Source organism: Rhinopithecus bieti, unplaced genomic scaffold, assembly GCF_001698545.2.
Source record: "Rhinopithecus bieti isolate Rb0 unplaced genomic scaffold, ASM169854v2 scaffold_13689, whole genome shotgun sequence".
NCBI lineage: Eukaryota > Metazoa > Chordata > Mammalia > Primates > Cercopithecidae > Rhinopithecus > Rhinopithecus bieti.
The window spans coordinates 1082013-1107981 of NW_016808044.1; the positions used below are offsets into that span (position 1 = coordinate 1082013).

Consider the following 25969-nt stretch of genomic DNA (forward strand, 5'->3'; position numbering starts at 1 on the left):
AGACGGAGGCTCGCTCTGTCGCCCGGGCTGGAGTGCAGTGGCTGGGTCTCAGCTCACTGCAAGCTCCGCCTCCCGGGTTTACGCTATTCTCCTGCCTCAGCCTCCCGAGTAGCTGGGACTACAGGCGCCCGCCACCTCGCCCGGCTAGTTTTTTGTATTTTTTAGTAGAGACGGGGTTTCACAGTGTTAGCCAGGATGGTCTCGATCTCCTGACCTCGTGATCCGCCCGTCTCGGCCTCCCAAAGTGCTGGGATTACAGGCTTGAGCCACTGCGCCCGGCCGATACAACTCTTGATAACATCACTTTACAGATAAGGATGCTCAAGGATGAAAGAAATTAAGAGCATTTTCAGTGGCCACTCATGCCACTTAAGGGTACAGGCATTATACATATACATGTCATGTCATATCATATCATATCCCATCATAGCATATCAAAGGCACCACAGTAACAGTCTGGTCTTAGTATTTCTGTCCCTTTTTAGTTTTTGTTGTTATAAGCTGACATGGTATAAGGTGGGATTATCCCTAAGTACTTTTTTGGGGGTCACTTAAAAGTTTTTTGTGTTTGGGTAAAAAGCAAGGATAGAACAGATTTCAAATACAACCTCAATCAAACCACCACCTTCAAGATTACCACCAACTTCTGCTTCTGCTTTTGATAACTACATACTAAACATTGTGTTTTTTTTAAGACAAACAAAAATTAACTAAAGAAGGTAATCTAGGTACTGGGAATACATTTGTGAAAAAACTAGATATAAACTTCTGTCCTCACAGAGTTTGCCTGAAAATGTTAAACAATCATAAACATGGAAATCAAGCAAAAACCTTTGGGAAAAATGTCATTCTGTCTCATATTACTTTCTCATTCATCCCAGTTGGGTCATCAATAGCATTTTTATCTATGAATGAAATATTTAAAATATCTGTATTGGTCTTTCATCAACTACTTCTCAAATACTTCTTTTTTTCATTTTTAAATTTAATTGATGCATAGTATTTTACATATTTATGGAGTATAAGTGACATATTGTTACAAACATAGAATGTGTGAAGATCAAGCCAGCATATTCGGGATATCTATCACCTTGAGTATTTATCATTTCCATGTATTGGTAATATTTCAATAGCCACTTTGAAATAAACAACACATTGTTGCTAACTATAGTCACCTTACTGTTATCAGACACCAGAATCTGTTTCTTCTATCTAACTGTATTTAGTGTCCATTAATGAATTTCTCTTAATTCCACCTCCTCACCTATACCCACACCCACACATCCTTCCCAGCCTCTGGTATCTATCATTCTACTCTCTACCTCCATGAGATTAACTTTTTTACCTCCTACATATGAGTGAGAACATGTGATGTTTGCCTTTCTGTACCTGGGTTATTTTAACGTAATGAGTTCCATCAAAGTTGCTGCAAATGGCATGATTTCATTCTTTTTTACAGCCAAATAATATTACATTGTTTATATACTACATTTTCTTTATCCATTCATCCATTGATGGACACTTAGGTTAATCCCGTATATTTGCTATTGGGAATAGTGCTGCAATAAACATGTGAGTGCAGGTATCCCTTGGATATACTGACATGTTTTCCTTTGGATGAACACTCAGTGGTGAGATTTCCAGCTCATACGGTAGTTCTATTTTTTGTTTACAAATACTTCTTAATCACCATCTCAGATATGCTCCACAGTCTTCAAGATTAACAACCACCATCACAAAAATAGCACATAACATTTAGTAAAAGCTTGCTCAGGCTAAACACTTGTCCTCAGATTTGTGATAATGATCTTTAATTCTCACAGTCCCATGAAGTAGGAAGTGGTATTCCCATTTTGTAGATAAAGAAACTGAAACTCAGAGAGGATAAGCTACTTGCCCAATGTCACACAATGGATTGTAGTGGCAACACATAACTACAATGTCAGAGTCCATACTGTCTCTTTTACAGTCTCTACTTCACTCATGACTGATCGTTCCTTCATCACTGATGAGATTGATCATTTACAGCATGAATTCCCCCAGCCTCCTTCATTCGATGAATAATATACTATGATCTCTTCCATTCTTCTCCAAGTCTCAGAATGGGTCCCTCCTCCTACTCACAGACAGGATTCTCTCATTCTACTTAACACTTAACACACTGCGATTTGTTTTTTCTCCCAACCACTCAGCCAACCGCCTTTGCGAAGGTCATCAAAACAGCCCACTTCCAGACTATGCAGATAGTATTTGGGCTTTATCTTACCGTATTTCTCCCTTGCATTTGACACTGCCAATGGTCCTGCACCTTAAAACTCTGTCCTGAGATATCAGTCACATGGTTCTCCCACTTCTACAGCAATTCCTTTTTCATCTCCTTCCTCCCACACTTGCATTTTGCTGTTTTTTAGTGTTTATCCTTGCTTGCCTCTCTCCTTACCCTATATCCTTTTTTCTACCTAGCAGTCATGCTCATGGTTTATACTACCACCTAGATGAGAATTCTCGAATCTTATATTTCCACCCTCAACTTATTGTGTGCTTCCCCCAATACTCTTGCTCAGTTTTTTACTTAAAAAATTCTTCTTAATGATTCATAGACTTCTCAAATTTAACATGAATACAATTCACCTCATGATTTTTCTCATTCTCTCAAACTAGCATTTCCTCCTTTATTGGAGTGATACCTCCACCATCGATCCAATTTTTCAATATGAAATCCTGGATTGTTTTATGCAACTGTCTTTTACTCATCCCTCTCTCCAGCTTAATAGTGTTGTTAATGTCTTAGATAAATCTCTTGTCCCCTTCTCCACCCAGTCCTACAACCACTCTCCTGGGTAAGAAGCATATCACATCATGCCTGGACTACCTAAATAATTTCTTAAATGTTATTTCTGTTCCTAGACTTTTCCTTCTTAAACCAGCTTCCCATTTGTTGAATTAAAATCACTTCCATGTGACTCCACCACCTGTAGAATACTTTAATTGATACAAAATATTTTACATATCTATGGGGTACATGTGAGTATTTTGTTAGATGTGTAAAATGTGTAACGATCAGGTCAGTGTACTTGGGATATCTATCACCTTGAGTTTTTATCATTTCTACATGTTAGGACTACTTAAGTCCTTTCTTCTAGCTGCTTTGAAATGTACAATACACTGTTGCTAACTGTAGTCACCCTCCTTTGCTAATGAATATTGGGCTTCTTTGTTTTATCTAACTGAATGTTAGTACCCACTAGCCAACTCTCTTTAACCCCCACTCTCACCTACAAACTCTTCTCAGACACTGATACCTATCATTCTACTCTCTACCTCCTTGAGAGCAATTTTTTTTTAGCTCCCACACATGAGTGAGAACATAAGGCATCAGTCTTTCCGTGCCTGGCTTATCTTACTTAACATAATGACCTCCAATTTCATCCAAAGGAAAAGAAACGTATATATCAAAAGGATACCTGCACTCTCATGTTGATTGCAACACTATTTACAATAGCAATGATATGGAATCAACCTAAATGTCATCGACCAATGAATATATGGTATATATACACAATAGAATACTCTTCAGCCTTAAAAAGAATATAATAATGTTAATTTAAAATGCCGTTTAGGCTCTTACTCTAGCTCCTACTCCTACTCTAGCTCCTACCTCCTGCTAATGTCTCAGGCTTATTTCTTTCCTCTCTGCATTCCAGGGTTTTTTCTAGTACTATTTTAAAGATTTGTAATTCCCTGAAGATAACATGCAAGTGTCCCTCCTAAAGATATAAATCAGCCTTTACTTATGGTCCTGAACCAACCTCTTTACTCTTCCTGTACATCTGTCCATTCTTCAACAACTCAAGTCAAGTGCCAGCTGTTCAAGGTCTCCTCACAGGTGAGGTTAGTGGCCCCTCTTCTATATTCCTATAGCACTCTCTGCTTTTTTTTTTTTTAAGAAGGCATTTCCAACCTTATAGTAACATCCCGTCTCTCTGGCTGTCTCTGACATTAGAGTGCAGTGCCTGCCTTCTATGTGCTGGTTCCTCCTAAACTCTGGAGATGAAGGCGTGAACAAGACCCAGAAAAGCCATGCACTTCTGCAGTTTTTACTCTATGTGTAAAAGAAGAGATAGATAAATAGATGATAGATGGATAGATGAATGGATGGACGGATGGAGTGATTGATTGATAGATTGATTAAAGAGATGGGAATATCATGGGGGTTAACTGCTAGGTAGAGACAAAATAGGGTGATGTGACAGAGAATACTGAGGTGAAATTTGAGCTGAGCTTGGGTTGACAAGAAGGAGCTAGTCATGTGATGACTGGGGGCAATGCACATCAGAAAGCAATTCCAGCTAGAGCAGGAAATGCTAGCTAAGGAGGAAAAAGTTTGGCTACTTGAAAATCAGAAAGAAGGCTGGCCAGGCTGCCATGGGTGTGGTGGGGAGGGGAGATTTGCCTGAGCCAAGGCGGGGAGGTGGGTTGATATGGGATCACACTGGGCTCTGGGAGCCAGCATGAAGAGTCCGAATCCTCTTCTGAGTACAATGGGAAGCTGCCAGTGGACTGCCAGCAGAGGGGACTATGATCTGGATGATATTTTCCAATGTTCACTCTGGCTGCTGTGAGGAATGGCACGTAGAAAGGCAGATGTCCCCATAGGGAGCTAGTTAGAAAGCTGTTGTGGGCAGTCCATCAAAGAGAGTGACTGGAGGCTTGGACAAGGGACTAGCAGGGGAAAGACAGAAAAGGGGGCAGATTTGAGGTGTGTGGAGGTAGAGTCACAGAACTGGCTCATGGACAGATGTGGAAATGGAGGGAAAGGAAGGAACTGTCATTATCTTCAAGATTTCTGCCTTGAGAAACTGGATAAAAATAGTGCTATTTAGAAATAAGGGAATATTTGGGGAGAAGGAGGTAGAAGTTCATTAGCTGACATCAAGTATTCTCTTTATTACCATGTGAAATTTGAGACACCTGCTGCATATTTTGAGAGTCTGGAGTCCCAGGTGAGAACTAAAAATAAATTCCAAAGGCCCCTAACTGACTGAATGGGCCCCCCCCCCCGGTCTTGGCCGAGGGGACCCCAGAGATCCCAGCCACGACAGGATGAGAGGTCAGATACACCTCATTATGCCCATTCCCTTTTGTGGTTTAGACACAACAGCATTAATGTTAAAATAGAGACCATAAGACTGACAGAACAGACTCTTTGTGGTGACAAGATACTAAATCATAAACAGGACCTAAGGCTGTTCCAGAGAAGGGTTAAGCCCCGCACCGCTGCACTTAAAGAATAAACTATGTTTTAACTACAACAGGTTTGTCTTTTTCTTCAGCAGCTAAGAAGCACTGCCCTTGAGACAAGCAGTGTTGAAATAATTGCAGCTAGCCCACCACCAGACACTGACTAACTGAGTCCTCCTGTTCTACAACCATAACTATACGTTTGATTGCACAGTAGACTGATTTCTGTAACTTTCTTCTGATAAAAGACCACCAACTGCCAGCTGGTTCTGGCTGGCTTTACAGAGACTGCACACTGAGTGCCTTCATGTCCCTGCTTCACCTCTTCACATACAGGGCCTAATTATAATAGACTTAAATGTTAAGTCTCCACCTCAAAGTGAACATGGGACGTATGTAACACGCATGTTTGTTAAGTATGCATGCATCATACTGAACCCCTTCATGAATATGCATACCTCCTCCTAACACAGCCTAACCCCTTCATGAATATTCGTACCTCCTCCTATAACCTGTTAAATATGTGTACTTGGCCAACTTGGTCAGCACAAATCCTTGTTCCTCCCTCCCCTCCTGTGAATTGCCTGCTTTTTGGCCTCTGCTAGAGACAGTGCTTCCCAGCCTGTCAGAATGGCCATCTTGTAGGCTGTAACCCTTTATAAAAAATAAAGTCTCCCTTCTAAATTTACAAATGATATAATTTTTCAGTTGACTCAGTGGATAGGGCAGAGTTGTAGATATAGAACTGAAGGCACACACACAAATACACACAACCACACAACGACAAAAACACACAAACATGCAAATACACATAATCACAGAGACACACAGATACACACAACCACATAAGTACACACAAATACAAACACACAAACACACACATTTGTTAAATTAGATTAGAGCTTTTCCTGAGTATGTTAATAGAAAAAAAATAGATGACTCAGAAAAAATCCCTATGGCCCCTTTGGGATCAAACTCACGTGATAATCTTCCTCAGGCAGAAGCCACAGAGGAGATACTGGGGCTGGGCAAACACTCCATGTCCGGTGTAATTTTTATGCATTTTTGCTCCCTGAGGTCTGTCCCACTCTCCCACTGACTCCTGTCCTAATGACAGTTTGTCCATGGCTTCCTGCCACTGTCAGTACCGTGCCTCTAATACATTTCTAGCTCAAGCTAGTCACACAGTGCCAAGCGATTTTCTTTTGAATTATCTTCCATAATCCTGTCAAACTTTGCAAATATAGTGAAATAGACAATTTGACCAAGGGAAATTGTACATTTTATCTTAACTCATTGTCCTGAACACATTATGTAAATAATAATATCTCCAATTACAGACAGTCTATTTTCCATGAAAGTTCTGTAGTAAATTCCTATGCCACAGTACCAGCAGAATTATATTTTTTCATTTTATTCATCAATGCTTTTTCTTGGAAAACAAATAATCGTATCTTTCCCCTCAAAGTAATCTCAGAATGCAGATGAAGCTATGAATTCTCCAGGTGATATTTTAATTCCTTAGCATCCTGCGTACAAGTCATCCTAGATATATATTAAGCATTTACTGTGAAAGTTGTGAGATTCAAAATGGAGTCACTTGTGTCTTGTTGTGTCACTTGTTGTCAAACTCTGGCAAAATAGAGCCAGGGAAGATCATGGTGGGAGAGCTGTCCTAATATGATTTGCCGGATGATATGAATGATGACAAGGACAGCTAGCCACTTATGCAAAAACACTTGCCTGACACACTATTTCACAAACTCAATCCAAAGAAACAGCTGCTATGACTTTGAGACTACAAGTTTTAACCAGCAATGCCCCCACTGTCACTCACAAGAGCTTGCCAGCTCCTGAAAGACATTGCCAGCCAGTGAACTTTCAAAATAACCTGTATAACCTCCTCTTTCCCCAGTAAAACCCTAATCTTTTCCTCTGTTCTCTGGACATACAGGAGGCCACCCTACTCTGTATGTATGTCTCACACGGCAATCCTACTTCTTGTATATTAGTCCCCAAAAAAACCCTTTTACTTAGTAGAGATTTACCTCTCTATATTTTCTATGTTGGCACAACACTTGTGATTCTAGAATACTTTCATTAAAATCATACAGTTCTGTTGAAAGAAAAGATGGTCTTTCATTTATAAGTTTTTCTGTGTACTGTGCAAAGAGATTCAGTGTCATTTGTTAATAAAATAAGCTCATTTTCTAAGAAAATGGAAACATCTTAAGTTACTATATCTTTGTTTTGTTTTGTTTTGTTTTTTCAGAGAGGGACAAGAAGACTCAGCATTTTTAATGCTGTGGTCTTTTGTTTGGCATTTAACTATCCTGCTGTGTAGTGTTAGTTGGCAGCTTTAGAGGGTACCGTGGTGGTTTTACAGTGTACTAACACTGCCAGCCTGCACAGCATTTCTTAGAATTCCCTTAGCTATATGTTTCTGGTTTTCATTCTGAGAAGGTCAGGGTTCACAGTTTCCACATGTAAGCACCAGGTTCTCCTGCAGAATCACCACTTTGTTGAGGTTGAAGGTGGAGAGAACTAGCTCGGGTTTCAGTCTGTCCTTAGAGGTCCCAGCTGGTGCTCAGGGTCTGAGTAGTGCTTTCTTTTCTCTACCCCAAATCTCTCCTCCAACAGCCTATCTCCCAGGCTCCAAGCACCAGCATTAGAGAGGGTGCTGAACCAGCTTTCACAATGGCTCAATGCAAACTTGTCCAACCCCCAGCCCACAGGCTGCACGCAGCTCAGAATGGCATTGAATGTGGTCCAACACAAATTTGTAAACTTTCTCAAAACATTACGAGAGATTTTGCAATGTTTTTAGCTCATCACTATCATTAGTGTTCGTGTGTTTTATGTGTGGCCCAAGACAACTTTTCTTCTTCCAATATGGCCCAGGGAAGCTAAAAGATTAGACACTCTTGGTAAGGTCTAATCCCTGTTATAAATTCATGTGTGAGTGTATGTCTGTGTGTAAGAGAGAAAAAGAGAGGGAAAGACAGACACACCCCTCCTAGCGGTTTTGGTTCTCTGACTACAGTCAGTCAGGTGCAATGCCCAGGGCATGGTTCTTTCTCTCTGTACCTTTCTCTACTTTGGACGATATGTCTTCTCCCTGGCTTTAATTTGTACCCATTTAGCTGACTCCAAAATGTCCATTCAAAGTCTGGCTCAAGTCTTCATATCAGATCTGCTTTCCAAGAACCTGTAGGACATTCCTGCTCAGGTAAAGCACCATTCCTTCAAAAGCACTGTGTCTAAAACTTAACTCCCTGCACTCCTGGGCAGATTCTGTCAGAATTTTTTCCATCTCCCAAGTTGAAGACAGATAGGCACCTTAGACCATCCTCTCAGAAATCCCATCATCAGTGATTATCAATGGTTCCTCAGAGTTCTAGGGATCAGCAGGGGCCAGGGAGGAAGCAGCAGGGCCAGGGTTCTGCTGTTTAATTTGAGTTCTTATGCAATCCCCTTCCCCTATGCACGGCAAATAGCTAAACATCACCCTCCATCCTCCTGGTTGCTGGCATCAATGGGGCTGCTGGGCACTCTCCCTCATATAGGGGCACACTGGTAAGGAACTCCCCCTCTTTCTTTCTACCCCAGCCATTGTGGTCATCATGGTCTAGAAACTTCTACAAAACTCCCCAGGCAAACAATGACAACCGCTCCTGATTGACAAGCCATCTGTCAATCCTCTTTCTACTTGACTCTTTCTGGCATTTAATCAGTTTGTTCTACACCTTCCTTCTTGAAATATTTTTTTCTCCCTTGACTTCTGAAGCACCAATCTGTCCTGTTCTCCTACTTAGAAAAGAAACATAAAATGTATCACTATAAGAAAAAGTGTTGACTTCTCTTCCTTTGTCACCACGTGTGTGTGCACAATGTGTGCATGTAAACATACGTGTGTTTATTCCTCAAGTTTTTCTTACTCTACACACTCACCTGGAGTGAACTTATCTACTCTCATATCAGACACTTCAACAAGCTCCTGTGACTCTATGCATCCTGAATCTGTATCTTCTTCATTTGTTTCTTGAACTCCGGAGCCATAAACCTCAATGCCCACCGGCATCTTCATCTGAATGTTCCTAGGCCCCTCAAACTCAGTCCGCCTCAAACTGAATTCATTCTCATTCCCCAGCCCAGGTTCATCTCATCCCGGCAGTGTTCTCTCATTACTCATGTCTGCATCATCTCTCCCTTCTTGCAAGTCTTTACATGTTAATATAAAGTCAGTCTCAAATATATTAGCATTTAAATGTTCTTTGATTGTTTTCATCTATTAATTTGGTCTTCTCAGTTAAACAATAGGTTTATTGCAGGCCAGAATCACACTATTTGCTGGTGCTATATCCTTGCAATATCTGACACTTAGCTAGACACAGAGTAAATACACAGAGCTGAACTGAATCACTCTCAAGTATTAGGTCTCTAGCAAAAGTGGAACATGCCAGGAAACCATAAATATATCTGCTGTCTAAATCCAAAGGTAACAGATGCAATTCATCTTCTTCGAGCACTACTAGTAGAAGAAACAATTTTGAAATGAAAAAACAGATAAGAACAGGAAATGTTCTGAACTAGACTTCAAAATTTGAATTACAATGATGTCTTATGAAATTATTCCACATGCATGATTCTACTTGACTTGATAAGGTATCTCTCTCTACCTCCAACTCTCTTTTCAGACCAATGAATTTTATGACAGAGGTAAAGGACGTGATTTATTTGACCACAGTGGCTCTGTCCTTAAAGGTAGCTGTCCCTTGACTCTGAAAACTAGTCCAGAAACTGGGGTGATGTTGATAGGCTGTCAGGGAGCAGGAGGGCCTCTTGTTCTCCTCCAGCCCCTACCCTTGCTCCCCATGGCAGGTCTCCTAAAGGGGAAACCAATGAGTTTCCATCCAGTGGCTGAGGAAAGAGGTGTCCTTTCACTTTCTCATCCCAGGCTCCCTCAGACTCGCAGAAATCACACATCTAATCTCCACCAGCCTTTTCTGAATAAATATGATCTTGAAATTACTTATTCTCTGTCTGGCCTCCAAAAAGAGAAAACACGTGAATGAAGTCAAATAGTTACAGAATACTTGAAATCTTTGCTTTATGAACACTAAGCTGGAGAAGGTAAATAAATCCTCATGGACAAAGCTACCATGGTAAGGGAGTCCAGGAAGATGTTTGTGTAGAAGACAATATTTAACTCATTGAGTTTTGTATTGATCACTTCTCTTTTGTAAGTCGAGAGTATATTGAAGCAGGTGTTATTTCTACAGGATTGCCCAACCCTGGACCCTAAAAGGCCAAGATTTCCCTTGCTGGTGCCAGCTTCCTCTTTCTGCCTTCTCTTCCCCTGTCAATGAGACTCTATAGTTCAGTCTCAGGCCACCCCCTTCTAAACTTCTGACAGGTAAGATTTTGGGATTTGTCATTTACACATCTCACTGTGCAATTATCACTGCCTGCAAAGTAGACAAAAGTGAAGTTTTCCTCTGTGGAAAAAATGTTGACAGTTACCTAGCAGGCATGTATAGGGGAGAAGATATCACTTTGAGAAAAGGAAGCAATTCCTTGAAATCACATCATAAGGCAGGGCCACTGCTGCAGCCTGTTCCATTGTCTCATGGGAATGGAGAAATTACTCACATTAGTAGAGAACATTTTGGAATGATATTCATGATATTCATTGATTTTAGTCATTCAAATTATGAGGTTGTTGGCCTCAACCCTAATTAAACAGTTGAGAAAAGAAAGACTATTAATTGTTGAGCATACATTGTGGGCACAGGATGAGATATTTTAATCAGAAGACACAGGAATAATCTTACTTCAAGGTTAAAAGAAAATTACCTGCACGGATAGTAAAAAATCTGCTTTAGAAAATAAAGCAGTTCTTGTTAACAAAATCTGACATCCAGTCTTACTCTTTTATCTGTATACTGTCTTATTGGAGCTGCTCATTTGCTACCAATTCCTTAAATGACACTAGAGCAAGTGTTATAAGGGAGAAAGAATAATCAAAGTAATTTTCAACAGAGGTTGGACAGATAGATGTCTCTAATCATCATTCTTTGATCATAGATGTCATTTGTTCTTAACATAATTTTTTATTCCTGGTTTCTTCCCTTACTTAATAGCAATGAAATATTCTATCAGGTGTTACAAAATTGAAATCCTCATATATAAGTAATGAGGGCTTTTCAGAGAAGGCCCAGAAAATATGAGTTTCTGAGTGACAAAAGTAATTTCTTTGGGTAAGTCCGTAGAAGTCAAAGCTTCTATATCAACTCATTCAACACAATAGCAAGTGCTGGTTTGGTGCCACCATCTTTTTTTTTTTTTTTTTTTTTTGAGATGAAGTTTTGTTCTTGTTGCCCAGGCTGGAGTGCAGTGGCACAATCACTGCAACCTCCGCCTCCCAGATTCAAGCGATTCTCCTGCCTAAACCTTATGAGTAGCTGGGGTTACAGACATCCACCACCACACCCAGCTAATTTTTTGTATTTTTAGTACAGATGGGGTTTCACAATGTTGGCCAGGCTGGTCTCGAACTCTTGTCCTCAGGCGATCTAACCTCCGTGGCCTCCCAAAGTGCTGGGATTACAGGCATGAACCACCATGCCTGGCTGTTGCCACCATCTTTTTCATATCTGACATCCCTCCTAGATCCTAAGCCTGCCTTCTTTTTTCCTGACTCAGGATCCAGGCTACTTTTTTTTTTTTTCTAAGAGTTCCCCAGAGAACCTTAGAAAGTTCTGGTGATGACTTGGGCTTGGAAGAACTGCAGGTACATGTTGGTGCCCAGTCACCCAACGCCACACTCCTGACAACTGCTAATAGGACTCCACGACCTTCACCACTGTGAAGGCCCTTGGCATGCTCTTCTGTGATTTCAATGAGTTCAAGAATTTGGGTGCCTTTTCTGGAATCATAGAGCTTTAGTGTCTAGGCATTTAAAAAATTACATGAGCACTTTAAGGATAAGAAATGTAATTTATTTATGTGTCATTTACTATGTGATTCAGAGCCTAGCACAGAGTGGGTGGGTCACTTAATAAATAATTGCTAAACTATTGACCAAATCAAGGAATGTTCTCGTGTTTCTCCACCATGACACACTATCTCACTGAAAACCTCCAGATCGTGAGTGGACCAGATTTCAACCACAGAAATAAACTCTCTAGATTTGCTCCAGAAATATCACTTGCATGCTCCAAAAGGTTGACTAGTTATTTTATACTGGGTTTCTTTAGAGGAAGTTTGAAATGAAAGCTGCCTCTCCAATGTGCACACAGAATGAAGAGCATAGATCAAATCTTTTTTTAACTTGTGCTGATGTTTTCCTGACATGTGGGTGTAAGAGAGCCTGACCTCCTTCCTATTACCTTTAGAAGGGGTGCAGCAGAGGGTGGTCATTCAATTTCCAGGCTGGGATGACTTTCTCAAATTACACTGTGACTTGATCTCTCCTTTTCATGGGAAGTGCACTTTTACTTTCAGGACACTTACAGGATGTAGAATACAGAAATGATGACATCTGGTTCCAAGACTAAGAAATAGAAACCTGTATGACTTCCAAACCTTCTGGTATGGAGGATACTGAAAAATCTGAAGCTCCCCCCTACTCAGTTGCCTTTAATAGGATCTACACTGACCAAAAGCTAGATTTAAAATGAGAAACTTAAACACACCCAGTTAGACCCACCTACACAGAGACTTAAAGTGTCCATTCCGATACAGATACTAAGGGACAACTAGATGCTAATTTAGTAAGCTATCTTCCCATGACATCTGAGTTATCTAGTAAGCTTAGGTCATTTAGCTCTGGAAAGATGTCAGAAAAGAGAATGTGTTATCTGAACTTTATCCATGTCCCAGGAAATAAAACCAGAGGTCTGAAACTCATCTATTTAAGGCATTTATAAGATCTTTTTGTTAGAACAGAAATCAGTTCAGTGGTGATGGTTTTAGAAATCAAAAAGAGTAGAGTGCACATGTTATCCTGTTGGGTGTCTTTAGAAGGAAGGGCGCTTATATAAGGAAGAGAAAAGACAGATATATCTCTGGAGAGTACAATAGCACCAGAGGCTGTAGATAGAACTTTGAACTAATTGTGTCCTAGAGCTTGAAATATCACCAACATTTCTGAAAGCAAACTTTATAGATTTTTGATTTGTATTTGACTACTCGGCATGAAATGGACTGAGATTTTTCTGTTACTCTAAAAGCTAAAGAAAAAGCACATGGTTCCTATTTGCTGTTAAGGACTATTGCAGGTAATGCATATTACTATTGGTATTTATATATGTTTATATTCTGAATGAGGTGTAGATTCTGGTTACATCTGGCTATTCTTAACACAATATAGAATAGTCTAGATAACATTAACTCAAAAAAGAAGAAAAGCCGGGCATGGTGGCTCACACCTGTAATCCCAGCACACTGGGAGGCTGAAGCAGGTAGATCACCTGAGGTCAGAAGTTCAAGACCAACCTCACCAACATGGTGAAACCCCGTTTCTACTAAAAATACAAAAATTAGCTACTCTAGAGGCTGAGGCAGGGGAATCACTTGAATCCAGGAGGCAGAGGTTGCAGGGAGTCGAGATCATGCCACTGCACTCCTGCCTGGGCAACAGAGTGAGACTCTGTCTCAAAAAAAAAGAAGAAGAAGAAAAAAACTCTTTAAAATGTTTATCACTAAATCATTACCTAAATAACAGCGTTTAACACTTAAAGAGTTGTCTCTGTCAAGCATAGACATCATTTGTTTTTTGAAAAAATTCTTCCAAAACTGGAAAATATAGCATTTAACAAATGTCATCACTCAGATTTAATCATTGAATGTTGAGATTAGCCAGAATATACTATCAGTGGTAGCATAAAGATTCCTGAGTAGGCAGTGTATATATGTTTAATAATACAATGAAAAATGCAAATGGGAAGAAAAACAACCTTCCTAAAATCAAAATGGTAAAGAAACTCCATGCAGAGAATCTCACAGACCACTGGGAGACTGATTTTAGGAAATTCAGCCAGGAAAATAGTTTCATTTATTTTATTTATTGTCAAGCTTAATACTCCATGGTCTCCAGAGAATAATGTGCTAATTGTACATGACTGATAATATGAACTTGGTAATCAAAGAGCTGGAGGAAGTGGGGAGTCTGAGTGAGAAATTAGGGTGTAATGGCCACATATAATTGAGAGCATTCAGGAAACGTTTCTTCTGAGAGTGCAGGACTGAATATCAAGTTTGAAACTGTTGTTTAAAATGAGGCAGAAGACCACAAGAAACTCAGAATGAGAATCGTCTTTCGAGATCTTTCCTGGATCACTTCTATCCCACAGCTTCACTGAGATCCATGGGGTTCTAAAGCCTGAGCAGGCCAGAACTTTGTGAGAATCCAGAAACCCCAACCTTGGGCAAGAGACAAGCCACACAAGGAAAAATTCTGGACATTTTCATAATTTTGGGATAGAAGCATTGAGGGTTACACCTCAACATTCATCTACCCATTCCTCAGGGCCCATTTAGTACTTATTATAATTGCTGTTGTTGTTTTTGTTCTTAAAACTCAATCCTCACTAGAGTCTGTTTGGGTAGGTACTTTTATAACTATTACATTTCACAGATATGGAAACTAAGCCATAATCAGGTATTTAGGTATCTGTTCAAGGTCACAGAATTAGTAGATAGGTTCAGGACTGAACCCAGCCAGTCTCATTCCCAATACACATTACTGGACACACTCCACGATAACCTTTCTTGATGGCCTCAGGAAGACGCAATTACTTCTTCCCCTGAATTCTACCCATGTTTTGCACCTCTTGTACTCACCATATCATATGTTCACTTTAACTCTAAGCATTACTTGTTGCATCCCCTCAACTAGATTATTAACTTGTTACAAGGTACAATCATCTCTATAATCACTTTGCATTGCCCCTAGGGCCTGTCTTAATGTCCCAGACGTAGTCGGTGCTCAATGGATTTTGATTATGAGACTAAATTATATGGGATGAGGGGGCTGATTTGTCCAATAATTCACACCTCTGCTCCATCTGCAAAATGAAAATCCCAACCAAAATGGGCTCTTATCCTCTACCCCAAAGAGAAGTGATAGAAAACTGATTCAGGAGCACAGTTGAGGGCATGTCCATTCCCAGCTTATCTTCTCTCTCTACTTCCCCAGCAAAATCTAATTAAATGAAGTGACATTTCTCATTTATTTAACTCAGTTGCCAGGTATTCCACAATCCACAACTTCTAAGAGATCAGAGAAATGTTGGCTAAACTCAAAATTCTACTACAGTTTTTGTAAAAATCAATGTCAGCTATAGTTTATAAATGGACATATTTTAATTTCTTATGAAATTTGGTGAAATGTGTGAGAAGGCACTACACTAACTTACAGAAGACCCAGAATGAGGATAAGCCCAGCAGCCTGGGCTGCTCAGAGGAGGAGCCAGGGTCTCCTTTAGAATCTTCTGGGCTCCCTCTTACCCATCACTGTGTTTGCCTGAGAAGTCATTAGAGTTTGTGCTCTGTATTCATAGTAGGAAATAAAGTGAAAATAAGTTCCTTTCTTCACTTTCTCCCTGTAAAACCGACTTTATCCCTTCTGCTCCAAGTCAGAACCACCTGAACAGCCCCCTTGCCTTTAATGTAAGGACAGGAAAAAGAGGCCTCCACAATGTTGTTCTTTGTAGTAGACCTAGCTGGACCCAACTGGAGGGTGGGTCAGCTTCTGGGCCACCGTGCAGTAAAGAAGTAAGCGCTGGAGAAGAAAGATTTTACAGACAACCTTTTGCCAGCTGGAAAATATAAAAACTAAAGAAACTTCAGTTAAACTTTAAGGTCATAATATTAGAGATTGTTGGAATTGATAGGAACCTTGACTACCTCGTATTCCAACTCCTCACATTTCAAATGAGGACACTAAAACTCAGTGAGGGAACTTGTTTTGTTCAAATCCACAGAGGAAAAGAAAGAACTAACGACATGTATAATAATGTCAACAACTCTCAAAAACATTATGTTGAGCAGAAGCAGTCAGACAAAAAATAAAGCATGCCATATTATTCCATTAAGTTCTAGAATAGACAAGACTAGGCTACAGTGATAGAAATCAGATAATGGTTAGCTGTGATGGGGTAGGAAACTGGGCAAAAGGAGTCCAAGAGAACCTTTGGTGGTTATGAAAATGTTCTATATCTTGACTGGGCTGATGGTTGCATGGTGTAGATGACTGCCAAAACCCATCAAATTGTATAACTGAAATCTATGCATAGCATTGTATTCAACTGCAGCTCAATTGGTTTATTTAACAGTAACTTGTGGGGCAACGTGCGGTGGCTCATGCCTATAATTCAGCACTGTGGAAGATAGAGGCAGGAGGATCGCTTGAGACCAGGAGTTTGAGACCAGCCCAGGCCACATGGCAAAACCCTGTCTCTACTAAAAATACAAAAAGCCAGGTATGGTGATGTGCGCCTGAAGTCCCAGTTACTCCAGAGGCTGACGTGGGAGGATCATTGAAGTCCAGGAGGTGGAGGTTGCAGTGAGCTGAGATGGCACCACTGCACTCTAACCTGGGCAACAGAGAGCAACCCTGTCTCAAAAACAACAAAGAACAGCAACAGAAAAAAAAAAAAAAAAGAAGCTTGTGAAGTTGTTAAAGGCACTCAGGATGTGAGAGGCAGGGCTGACCCTGGGACTCTGGCCATCTGCTTCCCAGGCCAGGTCTATATGGCTCCACCCATCTCCTTCCAGTTCTTTTCTTTCTTGATGCAAATAAACTTCTCAGAACCACATCGGGTAACGGCCTTGCACCCCCGGAGATTGGTACTGGAGGACAAATCTGAAACAGCATCATAAGAGCATGAGAGGTTTTCCATGGGGTTCGCAATTAAAGCTGAGACATTAAATCATCAGCTCGGAACAACTCTGGAGGCAATCATGACTCACGCAAATTTCAAGCAAGACAAAATAATGATTATAGGTCCCCCAAGAAGGAAGCAGGGAGGAAATGAATGAGCTAAACAATATTAGGTGTCATCGGTAATTCCAGAAGTGATATGAAAGAATGAACGTGCTCCCCATTTAGTTCTTTTCAAGTCTGCAAAACACCTCATCTAGTCACGTACTGTAATTATAATGTATCCCTAGGTACGGCATGTATAGCAAAAGGATGCAAGTGCAACTTAGGAAAAATAGAGCTGCTAAAATTGTCTGTGTATTAGTGCTGTAGATATAGAGAGATATATACAGTCTTTTTTGGCATCTCTGAAATTCTCTTTTAAAGCTACTGCCTTTTCTATGTGAGAAGTTAGAGCCTGTTTCTTCTGAGGCCTTCCTTGTAGAAGGGAAGGCTCTTAACAATAGTGGACTTCAATGTTCTACCAATTAAAGACAGGGCTAGGTAGAAAGCACCCTTTGGCCCAAAGGCTGTGACACAGTCTCATCCCTGCCGTTGTCACAGTGATGCTGATTACCCAGATAGCCCTTAGCTAGAAAGACTTAATGACACACCACAAGTCTCACTTTCAGGGAGAAGAGCTGTTTTTTACGTTCAGAATTATAAAATGGGGCAAGCAAAGAATTAGCCTTGGGTTCCAGATTTCACTCTTTATTCAGAGCTTTTCTAGCAGCTTACAAATGATTATCAGCTGAAGAGAAATAATTTTACATTCTTTGGAAAAGGATAGCTCGCTTTTCAATATTTTCTTATGGCCTGTTATCTCAAAACTTTACTGGTGATATATATTTTGTATTTGTCGGAAAAAAATGCTTTCTCATGAAAAGCACAATATTGAAGTCTCAGGTTTCTTGGTTATTGGAGTTCTTGGTTAATATCAGTAAACTACATTGAAAATTCTACAAATAATATTAATATGTTTAGCTTTTGAGATCTACGCATGATTTATGGTTTGTTTGATTGTTTTCAAAGAGAACATCTTCTCGGGCTTTTAAGCTGCTTTTATTTTTTATTAAATATAGAAGGTTCTTTGTGGTTCACATATCTTACAAAAGCGTCTTATTTATTACTGTGCAACCCTCAGCTAACTCACTAGTGCACTGAATGTGGGAAGTGAATTCCAAAATATTTAAAACAAAGATACTCCATCCCTGAAAATTAGTCTGAACATTCATTCAAGTACTTCCCAAATAACTGAGTATAATGGGAAATAAATAATACGAGGTCTTTGTCATGAGGATTCATACCAGTTGGGAAAAAACCTCAGAGAAACCAGTGGATATCACATGTTAAGGCCTCTTCTCAAAGGAAGAAGCAGATTTAGAAATTAGTACTAAGTTTTGGTCAGTCTGATTTATTATCTTAGACACTTGTGTCTCATTTTCAACCAACTGAAGTATCAGAGTAAGTAATGACAACTTTCATATCCTTTATTTCTAGGTAACATAATGTCCTGAGGCCTGGAGTGTTCCCTAACCTCAAATTTAAGTATATTAAGGGGGAATTGTTCATTAGTCTATGGTACATACTTACAGTGCCTTTACATTTTATTTTAATCATTTGTACTAATTGACAGACTATATCCCTTGGAAACCCTGAAAAATCTACTAATAGGCAATTGCTTTATATATTGCCAGGAGCATTTGCATTTCTAAACCTTTAATCTCATCAGATAGTTAATATTTTTCTTGCTGTTTAACAATGGAGAGAAATTTGACTGCCATTATGCTGTTTACAGCTTTTGCCCAAAAAAGTAAAAGACCATGTCTGTGTTACTACCAGCAAAGAGCAATCTGACAATTACAGTTTGATTAGTTATCATAATAGTAGTAGTAATAAGGGCATATGACCTGACTCTTGTCTCTGCTAAAAATTACTTCTAGGGCCTTGGAAAAGTCATTTAACTTCTCTGAGACTCAATTTTCTAATCTATAACTTGGAGATAGGAACGTCTGGCCAACTACAAGAATGCTGTACATTTTAGATGTGATAATACTTTCAGAACAATTAAATTTGTTGCTGTACTCCAGAGGCTCACAAGTTACACTCCAGTTATCCATGTTGGCATCATCTCTATCATCATCATCACCTGGGCAGGCATTGTAAGTAGCGGCTTAATAAAATGTGTCTAAAGGGCTGCCTAAAATGTATCACAACGTGGGTGGTTTACAGCAGAAATTCATTCTCTCCATAAGAGAAGAATTAATCACAACCCCTGGAGGCCAGAAGTGTGAAATCAAGGTGTCAGCTTCATCACTCTCCCTCCAAAGGCTCTAGGAGTGAATCCTTCCTCGACTTTTCCAGTTCCTGGTGATTCCTTGGTTTGTGGAAACATAACTCCAATTTCTGCCTTCATCTGCACTTAGCCTTATTCTCTGTGTATCCAAATCTCCTTTTCCTTTCTCTTTTAAAGTTATCAGGCATTGGATTTAAGGCTTACTGTAGATTTAGGGTGATTTCATCTGGAGAGTCTTAACTGATTACATCTACAAAGACCATATTTACATCTAAGGTCATATTCTGAGACTCTGGGGGGAACCTGAATTTTGGAAAGACATTATTCAGCCCACTATACATACCAAGTACTAGCTCCAATAAAATGGCAAAGACTATCTGGAAACCTGCTTTGAGAACAATTTTAAAGCTAAATTTAGGATGAGCTGCAAAGAGTGCCAGGATCGCAAGCAAGGGCATGGAAAGTGGACCCATATTTGTCATGTTCTTGTCATCACTAATCACTAATCCATGAGAGAACTTAAGATTGAGAAAAGATTTGTCAGTGTACAAGGTCACTCAGTGGCAAAGTTGCAAGAGGATTAAAATCTCCTGACTCACAATTCAGTGCTCTTTACACCACACAGTTTAATAATCTTTTTTCTTATGAGCACTTCTTTAGATATTATTACTAAAAATATAAATCTGATACCTCTATAATTACTGGCACCTGAATACTTGCATTTATTTAATTGGTCAGATTGCAATAGTTAAATACATTTGGCTGACTCACATTTTCAACTATGGTAGAGTAACTGTTATCACACTAACCTTCCATCTGAAAGCAAAATAAAATCTGGATATTATTAAATTTAAAGGAAAAATATTTGAAATACTTAAAAGCTTTGAAGAGTTAGTGTAGTTGATGTTGATGTATACTATTATCAGAAGGAGTATACTTTAATGAAAAAAATAATACCAGGGAAAAGAAAAACATTTCGTGATGAATAAAAGTTGATACAAAGGGCCAAATGAATGGAAATACATTTTTAAAATTTATATTTGTAAGTATCTAATAATATACTTTGAGTATATAAAGCCAAAAAATATACAGAAAAAGGGATACATAGGCAAATCCATATTTATAGTTAAAGGTTTTCAACTACCTGTTTCTCCTGGGTAGAATATGCAGACAGAATATAAGTAAGGAGACATCAGCAAGATGGCTGACTAGTGGTGCCTGGCATTTGTTGCTCCCACAAAAAAGAAACAAAATAATAAATAAACAACTGAAACTTGATTGGAGTGTCTGAAGGAGAGTGTTGAAGTACAGCAAAAAATGGGCAAAATCCTTGTGGAGCACAAAAGCCCAGGATAGCAGCATAGAGAGGGAAATGTGGCACCCACCTCTGTTACCCTGTCTTCTCCATCACATTTGACTCAGAGCCAAAAAGGACTTTCCCATGTGGAGAAAAGATAGGCAGAAGGGCCTTCACCAGCCCACATCATCACTGCAGACACCTGTAGTTCTTACTACAGGGGAACCCCAAAGTCCTCACAAGTCCTGAGCCCAGTTTAGGAGATGCTTAGAATTCATGTGGCTACATTATCCAAAGTAGGAGCCCACATTGTGTACTGACCATAACCTCATCATCCAAGCTATTGCAGCATGGCATTATTTTGAAATCAAAGTCACTGCAGGAGTGATCGTGCTCTGGGGAGCTGATAGCCACTGTGCCTTTCTAGACTTGGGACTCTGCTGTCGTTTCACCAAGCTCACTTGAGTGACTGCAACATGACCACCCTGGCTGCTCAAAGCTGAGGCTCAGAAATGGCCACGACTCTAATTTTGCACAGCAGGGAAGTCAGCCTCAGGCTGTCCAAACCAAACAGCTCAGCAAACCTGACCCCAGGTAATCTTCCCTAGCACCATTGGCTGGAGAAACAGCCTGTCAGACATGTCCCTGAATTGCTGAGCCACTGTAAGCCACGCACCCAGCCAGAGAAACAGCATTGCAGACTCACCCCAAGTAGACACACCCCTGAGAAGCCCAAGCCACCAAACTCCTATGCCCCGGGTTGGAGAAACAGCTCAAAAGCCTCATCCCAAGAGAGTCAATTCCAGAGTAAGCTGACCCACCAAGTGCATGGCCATGTCCCCAGACTGAGAACCAGTTCAGTAAGCTCACCTTCAGCAAAGCCACACCACTGCCACGACAAACTCCTGCAGCTGAGGTCACTGAGGCATTTACAACATCACTAATATGAATTACAGTTGGAGAAACTATACAAAAACTATACTACTGTGTTTACCTGGAATCAAAGTCAGTACACTCTACTCTACTGAGACCCTGGGATCCATCTACAGGAAAAAATTTTTTCTATGAAAGCTGTTCCATAAAATTGGAAGAGGTGACTATTTTACTGAATGCACAGTTATCAATGTAGAGACATAAAAAACATGACACCTCCGAAGAAGAATAGTAATTCCCCAGTAATAGAACCATAAAAAAGGAAATTACAAAATGCCAGAAAAGGAATTCAAAATAAAAATCTTAAGGAAACTCAGTGAGATACAAGAGAATACAGATAGACAATTCAAGGAAATTGGAAAAGCAATTCATGATCAGAATGAGAAATTCAACAAAAATTTAGATACCTCAAAAAAGATAACCAAAAAAATCTTGGCAATGACAAATTCAATGAATGAAATAAAAAGTACCATCAAGAATGTAAAAAAAACAGACTAGCTCAAGTAGAAGAAATAATTTCTAAGCTTGAAGACAGGCCTTTTGAAATAACTCAGGCGGACAAAATAGAAAATAATAAAGAATAAAAAAACCTAAAATTTATGGGAACTCCACCTATATAAAAGAAACAAGTTTTAGTGTTCTACAAAAATGTATTGCATATTTTCAAATAGGTAGAAGAGAGGATTGTAAATGTTCCCAACATAAAGAAATGATAAATGTTTGAGATGATGAATTTGCTAATTATAAATACATACCAAAATATCACACTAGGTCCCATAAATATGTACAATTATGTATCAATTATAAACAATAATACATTTTAATTATTATTTAATTTAGTAATTAATTTTAACAATGAAATTATTAAATAATAAAATTTATTATAGTATCCCAAAATAACAAATTCTTAGGAATAAATCTAAATAAAGATGTTTAAGACCTCTACAAAACATTATTGAAAGAATTAAAGAAGATATAAACAAACGCTGGTATACACCATGATTATGGATTAGAAAACTTAGTATTTTCAAGGAATTTTTGAGGAAGTTGACAAGCTGATTCTAAAAATTATAGGGAAACACAAAGAGGAAAGAACAGTGAAGACAGTCTTGAATAAGAAGATACAATTAGAAGATTTACTCTATCAGATATCAAGACACTATAAAACTATAGGAAATAAGTAATGGGACATTAGCATAAAAAGAAATATAACACTGAGATAGAATATACAGACAGACACACATGTACACATATATGTAAATCACTTGATTTACAAAAAAGCTCTCTGATGGTATTTTCAGTAAATAGTATTGAATTAATTGGTATCTGTATAAAAAAATCACGAAACTTGATCTCTCCTTCACACTATGCATAAAATTAACACTAGGCATATCAAAGACCTATATTTGTAAGGAAAAACAACATAATACCATAGGAGATTATCTTAACGACCTCAGGATAAGCACAGAATTCTTAAATAGCACTCAAAACTTTAAGCATAAAAAAAGACTGATAAATTAGACTTCCTTAAAAATTAGACACTTCTACAACTTAGTAAGAAAACAATTCGATTTTTATAAACAGACGAAAGAATTGAACATTTATCATTTATTTTCTCTCTCTCTTTCAATCTCTCTCTCTCTCACAAGCATGCCCGCACATGATATGCAAATTAAGTCTGAGGGCAGATAAAACAGGCATATGAAACAAGACAGTATAATTATTTTCTTCACCTTTCTTTAATTTTACACTTCATAAAGAGAGCAGCTTTGTGCTTTTGAGTTAGGAATGAATAACATCTTATTGATAGGAAAGAAGGCAGCACTGTAAGAGATGTTCCATTCTGAAGTCTTGCCTATTTAAATCACTTCAAGGAAGTGGTACCCTCTTTTCAAAATTCACATGCTGCTCTCTATTGGCTCTTGTTCCAAGCCTAAGTTCATGGTAACTGAATGACATAGAGTAAGTAGAGACGTAAGTCAGACACCACTGTGATCAGTGCTGGCCCTGCCATCTGCTGTCAGGGTGATAGTGGGCAAGTCACTTAACCTCTCTGAGCATTGGTTTTCTCATGTAAGATATCGGGTCAATAATATTAATATTTATCTCAAGGGTAGTTAAGGGAATTAAATGAGAAAATAGATGTGAAAATACCTAGCACAGATTCTAGCCCATGAAGTTATATATGTACAGAACAGAGAAGAGAGACATTTTTCTGAATCTGGAAGTACTATCTGTATTAGTTATTTACATAATTCATAACATGTAAAGTCATCATTGTTTATCTTTTTCTATGTATTGAGCGATGAATACATGCTCCCAAAAAGTTATCTTTTTTGTTGCAGGTATTTGTGTGTCTGTCTGCACATCAGATATAGGTTAATTCAAATGTATATGGTGCCTGTAGCAAAATGTTACTTAGAGAAATGATGAAAACAGCTTGGGGGGATGAGCAGTATCCAGTAATCAATACAAGAACTCTAGTATTCCATAACAAATCAAGGAAAATCTTCTTTTTGAAGAATTATCCTGATAAGAGTCCTCCGGGTGGACCAGAGTAATGCAAGCCATGGAATTGGCTTTGACTCACAAGGCAGAATATTGAGAAAACTGAGAGCCAGTAACTAACTCTGGGTTTAAATTTTCTCACCTGAGCCAGACGTGCTGTGATGTACGTCTTTACAATATCTTTGTGAAACAATTTCTTTGCTTGTAATGCTCCATTTCATTTTCCTGCTTAGGAAATTGTTACTCATCTTTTGAAATCACATATTCATTTAATCAAACAAGTGTATAAAGACCCTAAAATATATCTGGTGCTGTGCTAGGATACAAGGATACTGCGTTGAGCAAAATCAGACCATAACCTCATCCTTATGCACTCAGCCTCTGCACTAGTGTCCTCTAAAGCTTGCCCTGGATTACTCCCTGCCCCATGCTTAAAGCTCTGGGTGCACACGTGGCATTAGAGAACAATCTATGGGTTTACACATCTGTTTCCTCAGCCTGGCAGGGGGAAGAGAAAGGACTCAATGTATTCATCTTTTTTTTTTTTTTTTTTTTTTTTGATACGAAGTCTTGCTCTGTCGCCCAGGCTGGAGTGCTGGAGTGCAGTGGCCCGATCTTGGTTCACTGCAATCTCCGCCTCCTGGGTTCAAGAGATTCTCCTGCCTCAGCCTCCTGCGTAGCTGAGACTACAGGCACATGCCACCACGCCCGGCTCATTTTTGTATTTTTAGTAGAGACGGGGTTTCACCGTGTTGGCCAGGATGGTCTCTATCTCCTGACCTCGTGATCCGCCCACCTTGGCCTCCCAAAATGCTGGCGTTACAGGCGTGAGCCACTGTGCCCAGCCTATTCGTCTTTTCTTCCCTAGTGCACAGCTTGGAGTATGACACATAGTGGGCTCTCGATAAATGTTTGTTAAATTAACATTCATAATTCATGAGGTGTTGACACAGTCCAATCTGTTAAATGATCCTCCTAATGAATATTAGAGAAATGAAAACGATTATGCTCAGGAAAATTACATCTTTTTGAGACATCTTAGCTTTTTTCATATTTTATTAGCGTTTTATTAACAATCGTAGCAGCTGGTTTAAAAATGTCCAGTGGTTTTTAAAGAGCTGCATAGTATAAATAGAGGTGAAATGGTGCCTGGTGAGCCTTTCTTAGCTGAAAATTATGAGAATCTTTGAAAAAATGGAATAAGTTGCCATTCACCTGGAAATAGTTATGTATATAAATGACTTAATATCCTGGGGGATTTGTTATGTTTCTATAATAATCAACAATATTCATCCAGAAAGGGAAAGTGGTAGAAGACATTCATAGAATTTGTCACCAAAGTTTGGTACATCCTACAAATAAGAAGAATATTATTGATTTTAAAACACTTAGCATAGATTTTAATATGCCCTAATCTCATAAAAGTATGCTAAACTGTCCTTGAAAAAATAAAAAAGGAGAAGATTCTTATTGCTCATGCCAAATAAAGGGAAGAAGTCATTCTTCAAGTAAGCATAAATATCATGCGAACTTTGAAGCAAAAGAGATATAATTTCCACTCTACTTATTTAGAAATAAATGAAATGTTGAGCCTTTAGTCATCTTACTAAAAATTACATCGAAGAAACTGAAGAGTGAAAGCACAAAAGTACCTACTTGGTCTGGTGTTTAGATCCTTTCAGATGGGCATGATACTGTTCTATTGAGTTTAGGGAGACACTGCAGATGGTACATCTGTAATTGCGCCTCAGACCTGTGGACAACAGAC

General features: G+C 39.1%; 1 protein-coding gene across 1 annotated transcript in view; it reads right to left on the reverse strand.

Annotated features, from left to right (window-relative positions):
• The window catches only part of ZMAT4 (zinc finger matrin-type 4), a 380154-nt gene that overhangs the window by 24616 nt on the left and 329569 nt on the right, over window positions 1-25969 (reverse strand). Inside the window, exon 6 of the mRNA XM_017885308.1 lies at window positions 25858-25954. Coding sequence (XP_017740797.1) covers window positions 25858-25954 — 97 coding nt within the window. The remainder of the gene's footprint in view (window positions 1-25857; window positions 25955-25969) is intronic.